This window comes from Anser anser (assembly GCF_964211835.1).
Source record: "Anser anser genome assembly, chromosome: 2".
Taxonomy (NCBI): Eukaryota; Metazoa; Chordata; class Aves; order Anseriformes; family Anatidae; genus Anser; species Anser anser.
In genome coordinates this window covers 100,791,584-100,807,090 of record NC_139721.1, presented here as the reverse complement: position 1 = coordinate 100,807,090, position 15,507 = coordinate 100,791,584, and the positions used below count along the sequence as shown (strand labels likewise).

Below are 15,507 nucleotides of genomic sequence, written 5' to 3'. Positions count from 1 at the left end.
AGAGCTGAGAATAAACAAAGCCAAGCTGTTTGTTTGGCTTCTGAGTGATAGTGCTTTGGTGAGTTATTAAATGTCTCTAGTGAGCAGGACTACCCTCAGAGTTGTTTCCGTGTTCAGATATGTTTAGTTCAGAATAGCAAATGAAATTCCTAATTTGATAGGAGTTTTTTCATATATATAAATATGGGTTAATTCTACTATGGGGGACATTTCTTATTAATCTGGGAGAGCTGGCTGAGTATAAAGCTTTTGTTTCAGCTCTGGAAAATTATATTCTAAACATGGCAGAGGGAAGTGGGGTACATGTGGGCTGAAATAAAGTTATTTATTAACTGTCTCTTGTAGTTTGCAGTTATATGTTCCTTTTTCTAATTACAGGCATGCAAGATGCCTCAAAAAAGCTTACAGAGTCTCTCCATGAAGTCTATGAGCCAGATTGGTATGGACGAGAAGATGTGAAGATGATTGGAGAGGTAAGATGCATGGAAAGAAGAAAAAAGTAGTATTTTGGTTGCAAATGGATTAATCTGAGCTATTGAGGAAAAGTGTACATCTGATGCAGTTTTACAGTCAGGATTCTCAATTCAATTGAATATTGAAAATTATTAAATCTGCTTATTCTTGTGTGCTGTTTAATAACTACTAAGCCTGTAGCACTAAACAAAGTAGCTGATGGGGCACTTATCTCTCTCTGGCAAGAATTTAGACTTTAAGGCCAAATTAGGTTGCAGGGTGCTATTCACTTCAGCCTTTACTAGATTCCTTCAGTGATCAGAGAAATATAGGCTTTTCTAGAAGGTACATAGAGGCCTATATAGGCCTTTTCTAGAAGAGATCCTGACTTGAGGTGCTCTGAATTGCCTACGTAAACATCCTTAGTTCTGGGAAATTCTGTCAGCAAAATTGCTGGTGGTGACAAGAAGGTGTAAACTGTTATCAGTGCAGCTTTTAACCACCTGGGATTCAATGTGCAGGGCCTTCTGGATAGCATCATTAACAAGAAATTGGAAGACAGAGCAGTCTTCCCAAATCAGCCTAATGATTGCTTTCTTCCCTGTGGTTGCCTTCCTCTACCCTTCCCTGCTGCTGAAGGCATGACATGTTTTTGATTTTAGAAGTACTCAACTTCCATACAGTGTAAGTTAAGATACAATACCATTTATATCCTTTTAGGTTAAATGGCTAGAAAACCTGCTGCTGTATCTTGCTGTAGCACCTCACCTTGTATTTATAGGCTATTAAATTTTACACTCAGAATTTGTAATTGTGCGTACAAGGACCAAGATTTGACCCTTAATCTCTATTAGGTATAGAAATAAGTGTTAGGTGTGTGCTCTTAATAAGAGACTCATGTGGGCAATATTACAAAATCGCTGCTCCTATTTTTGTCCCAATATGACACAAGTGTAGATTTATGCATCCATCAACCTGCAACTCAAGAGAATGGTTTGTTTGTGCTGTCCAAGATATAAATTATCCTTCCAAAAAGGGTACATCAAAATGACCTACTCCTGCGTGGCAGGGAAGATGATGTCTTAAAGGACTCTTCAGTGTTGGTTTTGGTCCCATTAGCTTTTACAAAACCTCCATGATCTAAAATTGTCCAACATGTACATCAAATGCACAGGACTGGCAGTTGCTTGCTGTGATCTAATGCTCTGCTGCTCTGGTGACCACTGTGATTAAATGTTATATTAATAAATGAGATATTTTATAAACATGATTAATAGAGTGTAATAATCCATTAGGGACTCTGCTAGAGTAGAAAATGAATGAACTGAACGCTGACATCACACAGCATTTACAATATGTCTTATTAGCTTGTGATAAAGTAAACACTACAGAGTAGCTTTCTGGACTTAAAAGCCCCCTTTAGCCACCCTCCCATCTAAGGAAATTCAGACGTTTTGAAATGTGCAAAGAGAAGGGGGAACAGGATGTTTAACATGTACTAATGAATTGCTCAGCTGAAAACCCAGGACCTCAAGCACTGTCTCTTTGCAGCAGGATTTTACTTTTGGCAAGGAACTGCACCCTATTCCTTGTAACATCAGCCGCATTAACATGTTATTAAAAACCTGAAAGCTGCAAGAGTGCTGCCCACAAGCTGTGAAGAGGACTGAGGAAGACCACAGTAGCTTCTGGAATTAATATGTTTATTTTATCTATTAATGTTGGCAATTTTCATATCTGGAATCTTAGTTCTCTAGCAGTGCAAGGTGGAGTTTGGTCTGTAAGACAGCCATTTCATCGCATGCATCTTAATGGCACAAAAATTATGGGGAGAAGGATGGACCTTTCTTAGGGAGGATCTCCACAGGTTTTATTTGGAAAACGACTAAACAAAACAAAGCTTACAAATCTTTGTGATAGCTGGGAAAGCCACTTTTTTTTTCCTTTATTTCCTTTATTTTTTTAATTGTTAGTTGTACATCTCTTCTCTGTAAGGAAGGTTCATCATCAGTGAACATACTCTATGCTAGAGCTGCTTCAGATTCTGCATTGGCCACCCTCAGGAATCTGAAACCCTGAGGAAGACCTTGAATCCATGATATTATTATTTTCACACAGCTGAAAGAATGAAAAAACTGATTATTAAACTGAAACTTCTTTTGTTGTTAATTAAAGCTTGCAATGTCAAGGTGTTCTTTTTAATTTAGTTTATAACTGCATTCTCATTTATTGCCATAAAGAAGATTTTAAAACTTCAGAAAGATTAATCTTTACCTTTTACCGTTGTATTTCCCCTAGGTTTGAAGCGGAATTAAACTACTAAGTACATTTTTCTCTTTCCATCTGCCTTTACAGAAATGTGATGAACTTTGGGAAGACTTCCATCAAAAACTGGTGGATGGGTCGTTGTTGACCTTGGATACATATCTAGGACAGTTTCCTGATATCAAAGTATAGTAATGTTTCCCTATAAAGGACAATTTGTAAAAATCACCAATTACTGTTGAGTCATAATATAAACATAAAATGAAATTTCACACACACGAAAAAGTAAAAAGGTTGGGGGAGTGTCTTTCTCTTCTGTAGTTCTGTAAGCTAATCCTTGACATCAGGCTGCACTAATTTTCCAAAATAATTTTCATGCTGTAGTACTTGGATGTAAATTAGTCTTTATACATAAAACTTTTACAATGCTTTTTCCTGCTCCAATTTTATTTGATATGAGAAAATTCTCATTGACTTCAAAAAGGACGGATTAAGCTCTACAGCTGTTAAGTTGCCAGATAAATTCAAGATGAAAAGCAGGCCTTTTGTTGTTGGCCAGATGCACCTGTGGTTATCTAAATGTCTTTCTCTTAACTAAACCATGGTTTCTGTCTTTTAATTAGTTATAATAAAACTTTGTAGTAGACATGAGGAGAGACTGTTACGCAGATTCTAGCCTCTCCCAGGTCTCTCTTGGTGTACAGTTCAGGGAGGTGGTTACTAAATGAAATGCATGGGGATAAAGAATGGTTAAAAGTGAGAGGTAGATAATTTAGTATTTGGATGAAGCTATACAAACATAGCTGGAAATTCTTTGTGATGATTTAGAATTGAATAGGTATCATACAGCCATCTCCTTTGATGTTTACATCAGGAACTAATATAAAAAAAATCCCAACATTACTGATAAGCCATCTCAAACTTGATACAAAGTCAAACTGTGCTTATGTCTGCTCTGCATGTGGAATTCACATATAATGTAGAGTTTTGTAAAGTCAATATATATCAAAGGACTTTTGCAGTTAAATTAGAATGCCTATTTTATGTTAATTATTCCTAATGCATCTAAGTTATGTGTCAGAGTAGCCATACTGAGAAGTATGTTTTAAGCATTTTTTCTACTCTAAAAACATGTTAATTATTCATTAAATTTGCACACTGTGTAAGGTAAAAACACAGTGTTACCATGAGTTTAGCAGGTCCACTTATTCTGGAAAATGACACAAGTCTTGCATAACATTGGTATCTCACTACACCCACAAAAAAAGCCTTACAAGCAATCTGTAAATAGATTTCTTTTTTTTTTTTTAAAAAAAAAAAAAAAGATAAGGTGATTAGTATGTCTCTTTTTCCATGCCTATGTTCCTTTATGTTGTTATAGTAAGTCTGTATGAATGGCAGATGAGGGAGAATGAAACGTAAAAAACTTGAAGAACTACATAGGTAAAATATTTTTTTTTTAAAAAGAGGTGTCAATTGTGCTGACTTTCATTTTTACCTCTATGCAGACTCGGATTGCAAAACGAAGCAGAAAGCTAGTGGACTATGACAGTGCAAGACATCATCTAGAAGCCCTGCAGAGCTCAAAAAGAAAAGATGAAGGAAGGATTACCAAGGTAGCACACTTAGAAGGATGCTGACAGATGACTTTGGGATCTCCATTTCTGTGCAGAGACCTAGAGCAAAGTTTCTCTTCTCTTTCCACTTTCAGAAGTAGAACTAGTGATAGATATCCTTAAGGATATATGCATATTAAGTATTTTGATGGATGGTGAGGGTATGCTTAGCCAATTTTAGGAGTGAGTCCCATTTGAGATCTAACTTTCTTAATGAGATTTAGGGCACAGCAAGTCCTGTGTTGGCCTTTGTTGTTTGGGACTAAGTCACATACTTTGTTAAAAATTTAAATACAGACACAAAAACAAAACCAAACACAAACACAGCTTTGCCAGGTTTTGCTATGTCTTAAAGTGATAGGTTAAGTCATCCTGTTTTTGTTTTAGGCAGAAGAAGAGTTTCAGAAAGCACAGAAAGTATTTGAAGAGTTTAACACTGATTTGCAAGAAGAGTTGCCATCTCTGTGGTCACGGTAAGCCTACAAAGATATTGTCTAAAAGGCCTAAAGGGAGACTAATAAAGGGGAACCAGGAGATTTTAATGAGCTGATAGAAAGTCCTTGAAATCCTGTCCATCATTGTTTTGAAACAGTGAAAGGGAAAATGCCTGATAATAATACAAAATTATACAAAATATGCCTGATAATAATACAAAATTATACTTACTGTAAATATATTTATGCTTATTTCTTTCAGTGTATCTTGGCACTTAAGACACTTTATCATATCTTCATTAAAAGGTGCAAGAATGTCTCCAGTTTATGGATAAAGACCTGTGGCAGAGCACAGAATGGCAGATTTTGACTAGAGCCCACTGCTTCCATCACCTTTCTCAGAAACTTTGATGGTGGATATCTGATCCTTTCGAGAAAACAAACAAACAAACAAACAAAAAAAACACTATTGATAAAAGGATCAAATATTTCCACTGTCAAGAGTAACTGTATAGAGCAGCTACATACTGTTCTAGAAAATTTGCAATGGGTCTATTAATAGGTCATTTTTCTCTAGGTATAGAAGCAAAGAACTTTGCAAAGGTATAATTGTTGTTTTCAAGTTCCTATAAAATAACACCAAAGCAATATAAGAAAGAATATAAGAAAGTAAAAAATAGTATGTAATTATGATTACGTCAGAATACACATTTCATAGTTTTACACTGTGTTTGTATTGTAAAGACATTTGATGGAATAGATCATTTATCTAGGATGTATAACCATGGATGGTGTTTATACAGACAATGAGCAGGAGAACAAAAGCAGTAGAGAAATAAGCATCTCATTAGCGTGCTATGTTCTTTAACAAATGACAGTCTGGACTGAAAGTGTGTTGTGAGTCACTGAAGTATCCTTTGTCTCCTCTGCCTTTTGAACTAATTCCTGTTAAATTTGAGATCAATAGAGAGTTTTCCTGCTGTGTTTCTGTCTATTTCGGTTGACAAGTTTCTTAGCATTCCAAGATATTTGTTTCATGGGTTTACTAAAAGTAAAACTGCACGTTAATGATCTAGAGTAAGGACCCTTTTATTTCAATATGTGTGTTGCCTGTCTCAGTGAAAGATAAAATTTAATTTGAGCAATAGTCATAGATTGGAAACTATGTTTTAGGAAGCAAATACTTTCAGAGTCCTATTTTTAGTTATTACAATTCTTCAGAAGGAAAATGATCCATAGAGTTGACATTTTGCAAGCTTATTCTTAAGCCAAAGATGATTTGGGTTAATGAAAGTTAAGAGAAATTACATATGAGAGTTTTAAACAGGGAAAAAGAATAACTCAAAAACTAAGAAAACACCTCTTGCTGTTAACATGTATGAAGGGCACATAATCACTCACTCCAAGCAAGCAGATTTTTGAAGGCGTGTGCAAAAATGTTTGTTCTGTATTAGAAATGATTTTCTTTCGTATGTATGAATTTCAAGATTGTTTCATTAGGGAAGGCTGAGTACTCAGGCTGAGTACTCTCAGCTCTGTGCTTTGTGAATGTATGTTCCTTCTGTGCAGAGTGAAATGTGATGGTTCTTAACCAGAACAGAAATAGTCATGAGCAAATGAGTTTGAAGTTTTGATATTCACTACAATTATTTGCTTTGCTGAGAATAGTAGTCAAGAATGTTGCTTGTGGTCTGGAAAAAAATAATTCATTTTCCTTTGTGGCCCTCCTACCCCCATCCTTTATTCTCTTTCTCCTTTCCCTGTGCCATCTTCCATAGGCGAGTTGGCTTCTATGTGAATACCTTCAAAAATGTATCCAGCCTTGAAGCCAAGTTTCACAAGGAGATAGCTTTAGTGAGTAAAATGTGTATCTCATGTATAATTGATTATATGATGTATTTGTTTACATAACAGCAAACAAATGTCTTGTAACACAATAGTAAAAATCAAGCAGAAGCAAAGACGAGAATTTGCCCTAGGTCCGGATTTGTACTATAAGTCTCATATTGGTTTCTATTTGCCATTTTCGTACTCTCCTTAAGAAAAAGGTAGTCCATACAACCCTGGATTATGATGCATTGTCAGTTGTAGCATTAAATTCACTTTTTATTTTAATATTTTCTCTATTCTTCTGAACACGCTTTTGCCTTCAGTATTTTTTCTATGTCCAATTGCTAAGCACCACATTGCTTTAAACAAGAGAAAATACGTCAACCACAGCCTTCGAGACCATTACATGCATTGTCGGCAATGCAATATTAGATCTGTCACTATTAGGTAAATACAGTAATTTCAGTAAGGACCTTTTGAATGTACTAAACACCTAAGTGGAATTGTATTATCTATAGTAAACTATTAACTTATAGAAACGAAAATGACACAGCTTGACCAAAGAAAATGACTTGCTTGACCAAAGTCCCACTTGAGTTGGGATCAGGTTTTTGAGGGGAAACATGAATCTTCTCTGCTGCACATGTTGCTTCAAACTTCAGGTGACTCCCTCCATCAGAGAGCAGACAGCAGTAAGTCATATTTATAAAGTTGTTCTATGAAAACCTTTTTTTTTTTTTTGAACTGCTGTTAACTTTGACAATGTTTCTATTTGATTCTGAAAGGTTTCCACTTAGACTTTTTATATATGTGGCACTGCTTATCTTTGGAAAGAACTATTTACAACTTTAAAGAAATCAGAGCAGTTACCAAACATGATTTATCACCTGTGTTTTTAATCATCACTGTAACGTTTCATGTAAACTCAGACAATTGTTTTGTTTTCTCAGCTATGCCACAAACTCTATGAAGTGATGACGAAGCTGGGAGATCAGCATGCAGACAAGGCCTTCACCATTCAAGGGGCACCAAGGTGACTTTATTTCTTATTTTAATGAACTGCATTGCAGTTAGTTTCAGGACAAGTAGTAATCAGCTACACCATATATAGTGATCACTGCCCAACCCAGTCACCAGGTTTGTTCATTCAGGAGGACAGAAGTTCTTCTCAACATGAGTAGAGGTGCAAAACTTCCTTCATTACCTACTTATTTTTCCTTTGGGAAATAAAATAAAATAAAATAAAATAAAATAAAATAAAATAAAATAAAATAAAATAAAATAAAATAAAATAAAAAAGGGACAGATTTTCAGCTGCTGAAATTTAGTTCACTGTAGACTATTACAGCAATTTGCACCAGCTAAGTATATAGCCCATTTATTTATAGGTAATTGGTCTACAGCAAGGTAGCTAACTTTCAGAATATTTTTTAAAGCCTTGAAATATAGCATGTGTTTTTAGTTCCAAAAGGCATATAATTAGGTGAGAATCCTGACCTTTGTAAGTCATGTTTTATCTCCTGTGCTCATGGAAAAAAAGTCAGGAAATGGGATCGGAGAGTATCATAAAAGCTGAAAAGGTGAAGTAAAAAAGAATGTCACAAAATGCCATATTTTTAATGACTTCCAAGAGAAATCTTGTCTTAAAATAAACACAAAACCAAAAATGCATAAAAATCAGATGGTGCTTTCTTAAGGTCATTGGATGCTAATGCACAATTTCTGATTTTTCACTTGCAAATAACAAAGCCTTTCTGACAGAATTTGATCTCAGTAGTGTAATACTGATAAGAAAAGGTTGAAATTGTAAAACAGTGGCACTTATTAAAACACAATGATAATTAGAGTGAATACAAAAATGCTGATTTTCCAGCCAATCCCAGCTCATCAAGAAGCAATCAGAACAATGTTATGGCTACTGCTAATTTGCCTTCAAGCCATGCTCAGATTAGCAACAATTAAGATTTACCAAACAGCATAACATCTGCCTCAAACATATGGCTGACATTTCTACATTTCCTTTGATCTCACTTTGGAAGGACGAAGAATAGAATATTGGAGCTTCTAACCTAATGCAAAATTCAGAACAATTTTATTAAGAATGTGTCCAAAATTTTAGTTTCTGAGTCAGACTATATTTCCCACTGACCATTTGTAAAATATTTTTGTGGGATGAAATAAAATGCTGTGTGGGAAAACTTCAAGTAGTTTTTGTAATAAACAAGTATTTTGGCCACCTGTATCTCCTAGACCATCCACAGCATGCACACATTCTCATTCCCACTGAATTTTTCTTTCCATCGGTGAGAGAGAAAAATCATAGGATTCTAGCTACAAATGAGCAGGTATAAGTTAATGCTGTGTGATATTCTTAACTTATTTTAAAGATGCTTTTTAAAAAATGAATTATTATTATTATTTTTAAATTACCATGTTGCTCTCTTCTTTGAGATCTACTATTTTCAAAGTGAGGAAGATTTTAGTTATAGGTCATCAATTTTTAGTGTTTTTTTTTTTCCTTTTTCTTTGGTTCAGACTTCTGTAAGGATAACAGCTTATACACAGTATATTTTTGCTGTACTGTTCACAGAGTCTTATGTGAAATTCTGGATAGATTTTGAGTTTTTATTGTTAGTTATTGTGCTCTAAAACCTTACTCAGGAATGGTTCTTTGTAAGATAAAACAGTTTTCCGTTTTAGATACATGAGAAGTAGATAATAGATAAATATATTATTAATATTTCCTTTAAAGAACTATATTAAAGAAATTAAATTTGTATATGCTATTGAATACTCCATCCTGAAGGCAAATATTGTACCTGGGAAATAAATTTCTTAATAACTGCCTTTTTTTTTCTTTTTTAATATTTCCACAGAAAGAGGTGGTGAGTGTGAGCTAAGTCTGTCCTATCCAATGAATTAATTTTTCTTGCATTAGCATTAGGAACATGTTTATGGTGTGGTCTCCTCAATCATATAGTGCTTCTGTTCTCCCTGAAGATGTGTAGGACTCGCTTTTCTCTTACCAAGTACCATGGTTGTTGAATGTTGTAGTTTATAGCTTTCCTGAGTTGTAAGCTTTCAGCATTTCTAGGTAGCTTGAATATGTCCCAGTGTTTATAGCAGGTCCCTTCACAGGAAGGGCAGATCCCTTTTCAGTACTTCATCAGATCTGTTCTTAATATCAGCAGAGCTCTGCTGAAGTCACTTGACTACTGCTTGTTTATAGTTGTGGTGAGTCATCCTTCTAAATAGTTATACCTGTACAATAATCCTAGTTGTGTTTTATTGTATTGAAATCTTTCTGAAGTTGCTGAGCTTTTAAAATTATTTGCATTATTCATTGTTATGTCGTCTTCTGGGATTTTTAACTTTACAGCCTTTTATTTTGAGAGCAGTGTGAAATGAAGACAGTAATTCCAACTCCCATTTTATGATAGTTACAAACTTATACATAAAACATTATTTCAAATATGGAATCTGAAAGAAATGCAGTATTCTGTTTACCTCAAGTTATAATGATCAGGTAAACAGATACAACAGATGTTCCAAAAATAATAGTCGCTCAAAAGTTAAAACTTCGTTCAACACAATAGATCGGTGAATTTTGATTATATTTAATTACAGTTTTGATTTTAATCATTATTTAATGGTTCAGTTCATCCCCAGTGTATACTGCCTTTTGAGGTCACTGGCATTACATACGGGATGCAGTTCAACTATTGCATCAAATTTTCGAGGTAATAAATCAGCATGATGTGTATGTCCTGACCATTGCTTTTATTCTTGTCTAGTGATTCAGGTCCACTCCGTATTGCAAAAACACCGTCACCACCAGAGGAGGCCTCTCCCCTGCCTAGCCCTACTGCTAGTCCCAACCATATGCTGGCACCAGCATCTCCGGCACCAGCCCGGCCTAAATCACCAACACAGGTAAGCAGAAATCTGGCAAAGGAAACTGTTCAGTTGTGCAGTAAAAGATAGCTGAGATACTACATATGGTAATATTTTTCATCTGGGCATAGACTGAGAAACAACAGGGAGGTCACTGGCTCTGTTGTGCTCAATACTGGTCATTGCTTGTTCACCTCTGTGTTACAAGCATGGGTGGAAAATGTTTGGTTTTTATTTTTCATCAGGAGGAATGAGGAAAATTTAAAGTAGCTTGCGAACCAGGAGGACTTGTGGTGACTAAGCAAAACACACCTTAAAAAGTAACATAGATTCTAAAGACCTATATCTCAGCAGAGATAATTTGAAAAAACCCATTTCTAAAACTACCTCATGAATTTCAATACATTATATGTTGCTCATCATCATTCTTGTTCAAATTCGTACTTACAGTGGAAAAAAAATAGCCTTGGAGTATCACTGGTCTGTCAACATGGATTTCCCTCTAAAACAGTAAATAACAGAGCTGGTTTAAGTACTGCTGTGATATAACTACTGATATCTAAAGGCTTATCATTGTTATCAACACTGGATTGAGAAGTTTGATGCTTCTGAAGTCATTTTTATTCTCACCAGTATTAGAGAAATAAGGATCAGTTTCATGAAAGGCATCACCTGTAACATGAGAATTGTCGGTGATACTCTGTGAACGTGTCAAAGACAAGACAAGACTTGTGTTGATGTTACTGATGTTTTCAGAATGGGGTGTAGCTTCTGTGCTGATTGCTTTTTCTATGGGGGGACACATCAGAAGGAATTTTATTTTCCAGTTAGTTACATGTGAGCACACCTATTGTCTTTGGTCTCACAAATGGTGACATCCCAGTGCCTGAACGATGATCTGATACAACTCAGTTTAGTCTTACTAGTGCCAATAGTGTTACATCACCTGAAGAATTTTTTGGATTTTTTTCATTTTATTTTGATGGAATTTAAAAATTAGGAATTAGTAATATTCTAAGTAGTACAGTAATTAGTATATTCAAAGTATATTAGTAATTAGCATTATTCAAAGTAATAAGCTTATGGTTGTGTGAATCTCTGGAGACCAGGGGGAATTAGTGACCTAAACACCTCTGAGGTGTGATGGTTCACAGAGATGATATGTTCTTAGCATTAAGTAGGATTTATGAGATAGCAACAGGTAGGCATAGACAAAATACCAAAGATAAACTGAAGTGATCTGAAGAAGACAAAAAGCTGTGATAAGGCCTGTTCTGTGCAACATTGCTCTTCCAACTGTGTGCTGCATAGGAAAGGAAGTGCCCTGCATTGTGTTTCCATCAGAGGAGAAAAATTTCAACCAAGAAATGACGTTCTAAGAGGGTTTTGTGAGTGTGTGTGTTTGGTTTTTGTTTTTTGCAAGTCAGTACATGAAGGTTCCTTTTGAGTCAATTGAAATGTTATTAACACAATTGCCATCTTTTACAATTAAGACAAATATAGGACACTTAAAACTTAGGTCACGTAAAACTTGAATTGGAATGAATTTGAAACATAGCCTTGCAAGGTTTCCATCAAGGCATCTCATGATGAGCAACCAAACAGTTCATTTGGCTCCATGGCTTATTCCTACATTTAAGGTGAAGCAGCAGAGAGAAAAACCCATCTCAAGCCATTTAGACCTAGCTTAAAGCACTTTATTTTATCTATGAACTAGTCTGTGATATTTTTGCTGTCTCCCTAGCTGAGGAAAGGTCCGCCAGTCCCACCACTGCCTAAGCTCACACCCACAAAGGAGTTGCAACAGGAGAATATCATTAACCTATTTGATGACAACTTTGTCCCAGAAATCAATGTGACAACTCCATCACAGGTAAGCTTCAGCGGATAGTGAACCATCCAACCTTGCAATCACCTGAAGTTCTCCAAGACTGTGGACTTAAGGCTGATCTCAGTGGGGAGGGAGGTGAAGGGTGCTGGCAGAAAGTAGAGGCACAATTACCTTTTTACATTATCTTGAAAGGGTCACATACATAGTATTTTATCTTTGAATAGGACATGTATGATCATACAAAAGGGCTAGCATTGCTAGCATATAAGAAACATGATTTTTCAAATGAGAGATGAGATTTCCTGGTGAGAGACCTAACTAAAAACACTGAATTGCATCCATGTTTGAGATTTAAGTGAATCCAGGTTTCATTATAAACTGAAAGCTCATCTAAGATGCTTCTTCTCTAATTCCAAGTGTCTCAAGAGGTACTTTGCAGTGGTCCTTGGTTGTTTCTGTTTCCTTTATCAAAATCATAAGATATATACCTTTTCTTTTATGAGCGATTTTTTTTTTAAAGGAGCTTTGCTGTCTTAATCAACTCTTTGCAGGTGTAAAAGGCTACTCCAGCTAGATTAATCATTTGTTTGTTTTTGATTCACAGAAACATTAGTTACACAGCAGAGATCAGAATGACTTTTTATCTCATTATTGTGAAATTTAAAATAATTGCATAGAACAAACAAAAACCAGAGTTGTATAAAATAAATCTGTATGATTTGCATTCAGTTATTCAGATTTCATGCAGTTAGGGTAACTGCTGGTTGTTTAATAATGGGCCATTCCTATTATGGTAATTACAGCTCTGAAAATTGAGCCTGTGTCTGGTAGACTGTAGAGAAATATGCAGATCTGAAGCTTATGCAGAATGTTTATGAATTTTTGTTTTCATGTGAATTATTGTTTTTGTACTAGTTCTTTTGACATCACGGGAGAATGTAGGCACAGCAGCGAAAAAAATATTTTAGAGAATTTGAACATGTGATGTTTTATTTTCTTGCGGAAGGGAGAAAAAGGTGTTGCCTCTTTTCCATAGGGATCTTTTCCATAGGGCTTTGGAAGAGGATAGAGTTATTCATAGTTAAGGTCTCACACGATTAAAGAATTAATGGCAACTCCCACACTGGGAAGCAGGTACACAGCTGCTGCAGGGCCCCCTTGCAGTAGGGGGATTGCAGATAGGTTGCCTCATTGTTTACAGACTTCATGGGAGTTATCACTCTGGCAATGTAAGGCTTGACATCTGTGGCCAGAGCCAGTGTAACCTGTGCTAGATATGGCTGCCTGCATTAAATGCTGTATCTACCTAACCTTCAGCTGTCAAGCCAGCTAGGGAAGCAGAAATGGAACAGATTTGCTTTTCCATCAAGAGCTGACACCAGAATAGAGCTTTAAACGAATGTAAGTCACATTTCCAAATTCTTTACAGCATTTCTACAGGGGATAGGTATAAAAATGTAATGGCATAATAAAGGTGGGGCATGCTCTTGAGAAATGAAATCTTTCCCTGGTCTTTCAAAGAAAAAATCGATCTCCCTTCAGTGAGTGATTTATGTCCCTCCCTCCTCCCCAGTCACTGACCTGGGAATGACCTAAGTTATTCCCTGGCCACCTTCTCTTAAATGATCTGCCCTTCTCCCTCCAAAAAATCCATCCCCATCACTAAAGCAGCCTTACTGTATCTGAGACCTATGAATGTGTACAAGAACACACGAATAGTGTGATACAGTGGGTTTTATATTCTTCTATAAGAGAACCAATAATTAAAAATATATTGCACATAAACCACAAGAAACACAGACATTCCTCTTGGTGCTTATGGCATCTCCTGTACAGCCAGAGTTCTTTTGGGGGATGGGGCGGGATGGGGGGTGTAGTACAGAGGAAGCTGTCAAATTTGCATAGCTCTTTAATGGTTCAGGACTTCCCAAGGGACCACTGCTGGTGTCTATGGCACTGTCGTCATACAGAGACACAAAACCAACAAGCTGATGAATAGCATTTTGCTGCTTTAATCCATGTTTCAGAGAGGATTATGAATAGGCCTAAACACTTTTCTCCTCTGGAACACGGGAAGCAAATAACCTGTAGCTGTTTTTCATCTTTTTTTTACCAAGCAGCAGTAATACATTTGGTGCTGTATGAGATGCTGAACGAAAGACAGTTGCTTGATGCTGTTGAGTATTCAGCTCAGATTCAATAAAGCAGCTCACACTTCCAGCTTATTAATTTTCAAGACTGGATTTAATTACTGCTAAGTAAATGACATAAGAAGATGTGATATCTGGGCAACCAGATGAGAAGATTGCTTAGAAGTGAGTGTTCCTTGCTTTATTTCTCGTTTTCCTCTCCTGTCCCATCACATTGCTGCCATGTGTTTGGTATGCTGAGGTGCTGAGACACAGTGTAGACGTCTTTGCAGCTTTGGCTACTAAATTAAAAATCAGATAGCAATTTTCATGGCTAATCGTGTTATTGGTTTTGGACAGCTGCTTATATAAAATTTTGCTAGTGTTCCAATTACTAGTGTTCACTAGCTTGGACACTGTAGGACTTTATAATATGGCCTCCACCAGGTACTTAACGTGTCTGTGTCCAGCAGCCCTGAAGTGAATGACACATAGCTGAGGCTATTTTAAAGCTTGTTCAAAGTCTGTGTGGAGAGGGGATGGCAGTTCTGGCAGTGCTTACAGTTTTTTATGCCTTCTCCATCCCTTGTACGTACATGTCCATTTAGGGGTGCAGCCTTGCCTCTACAACAGCTGTCTCTTTCAAGCATAGCATTTATCCATGCTTTGTAATGCAGTGGTGGAATTAACACAGGGCAATTGCCAGGTGTTCCTGTAATGGCTTTGTCCTTTATGGAAGGATATCCTGAGGTTCCTCATTTTCCTAAATCTCAGTCTAACTTGGTATCTCATTTACACTGTAACTTTGCTTGGGCCTTTGCTCCTAGAGTAACAAGAAGCGTTCTGTTTGTTTTGATCCGAGGGTACCTGATAATAGTAATTTTTGCAGTCAGTGATTGGTAAACAATCACAACAGATCCCTTAGTTGCCATCTTGCAGGACCTAATTGAGACTCCGATTCTATTGATTCAGTCCTCATAAATAACATCTTCATTCCTGAACCTCACTGAGAGTTAATTAACTTCTCCATCTCCTTCCATTTCTGTGTTATTTCA

At 36.2% G+C, this 15,507-nt stretch overlaps 1 protein-coding gene across 3 annotated transcripts in view; it reads left to right on the top strand.

Moving 5' to 3' along the window:
* AMPH (amphiphysin) overlaps positions 1–15,507 on the top strand; it is a 131,293-nt gene that overhangs the window by 81,968 nt on the left and 33,818 nt on the right. For all 3 annotated transcript variants that reach the window (XM_083823114.1, XM_083823115.1, XM_083823113.1), the window contains exons 4-11: positions 379–473; positions 2,809–2,904; positions 4,227–4,334; positions 4,722–4,807; positions 6,547–6,622; positions 7,549–7,631; positions 10,393–10,531; positions 12,237–12,365. In XM_083823114.1, coding sequence (XP_083679240.1) covers positions 379–473; positions 2,809–2,904; positions 4,227–4,334; positions 4,722–4,807; positions 6,547–6,622; positions 7,549–7,631; positions 10,393–10,531; positions 12,237–12,365 — 812 coding nt within the window. The remainder of the gene's footprint in view (positions 1–378; positions 474–2,808; positions 2,905–4,226; positions 4,335–4,721; positions 4,808–6,546; positions 6,623–7,548; positions 7,632–10,392; positions 10,532–12,236; positions 12,366–15,507) is intronic.